The 605-nt window shown below is 44.3% G+C and overlaps 1 protein-coding gene across 1 annotated transcript in view; it reads left to right on the top strand.

Moving 5' to 3' along the window:
- The window catches only part of LOC119590634, a gene marked incomplete at its 5' end in the record, with an annotated part of 133180 nt that overhangs the window by 127519 nt on the left and 5056 nt on the right, over positions 1–605 (top strand). Inside the window, 2 exon segments of the mRNA XM_037939313.1 lie at positions 6–88; positions 388–577. Of these exon segments, the coding sequence (XP_037795241.1) occupies positions 6–88; positions 388–577 (273 nt within the window).

Below are 605 nucleotides of genomic sequence, written 5' to 3'. Positions count from 1 at the left end.
TTCAGAAACCTCACCGTCTTCTGCCCACTAACCTGTATGTCGTCCTGTACAACTTTACGTCCAGACATCCCGATGAGCTCGATCTAAGGTGAGCTTGCTCTACGTGGCTTTTGTTAGATGAAAGGAAATAGTGATACAACCATGTTATATGATGTAAATCTCAAATGGCACGCATTAGCAGATTATCGGTGGTGCTGTTTAGGTTACGACACATAACGATAAGAATAAATTTGGTTTGATAATATTTAGAGTTTTTTTCAACCATACTTTTATTTAGCTATAAGACAACACCATAACTTGCCACTATCATAATCACAAACTAAACCAACATACAAAGAAACTAAAGAATTATTACGAAGCAAACTGACTTTGTTCCCTTTTTGACAGAGCCGGTTACAAAGTGACTGTAACGGACACGTCAGACCCCGACTGGTGGCAGGGCAAGTGTCTGGGAAGGACCGGGTACTTCCCCTCCAAGTACGTGACGCGCCTCAACTGCGGGGAGAAGCCACTTCAGGTCACACACAACTTACAGGTCACCGACGGAGACAATGGCATCAAGCTTCTGAGAGACCAGGTGAGGATGGAGGAGGAAAGGAGGGGTG

This window comes from Penaeus monodon, chromosome 27, assembly GCF_015228065.2.
Source record: "Penaeus monodon isolate SGIC_2016 chromosome 27, NSTDA_Pmon_1, whole genome shotgun sequence".
NCBI classification, from domain to species: domain Eukaryota; kingdom Metazoa; phylum Arthropoda; class Malacostraca; order Decapoda; family Penaeidae; genus Penaeus; species Penaeus monodon.
The sequence above is the reverse complement of the archived record's forward strand: the minus strand, read 5'-3'. Positions and strand labels throughout refer to the sequence as shown.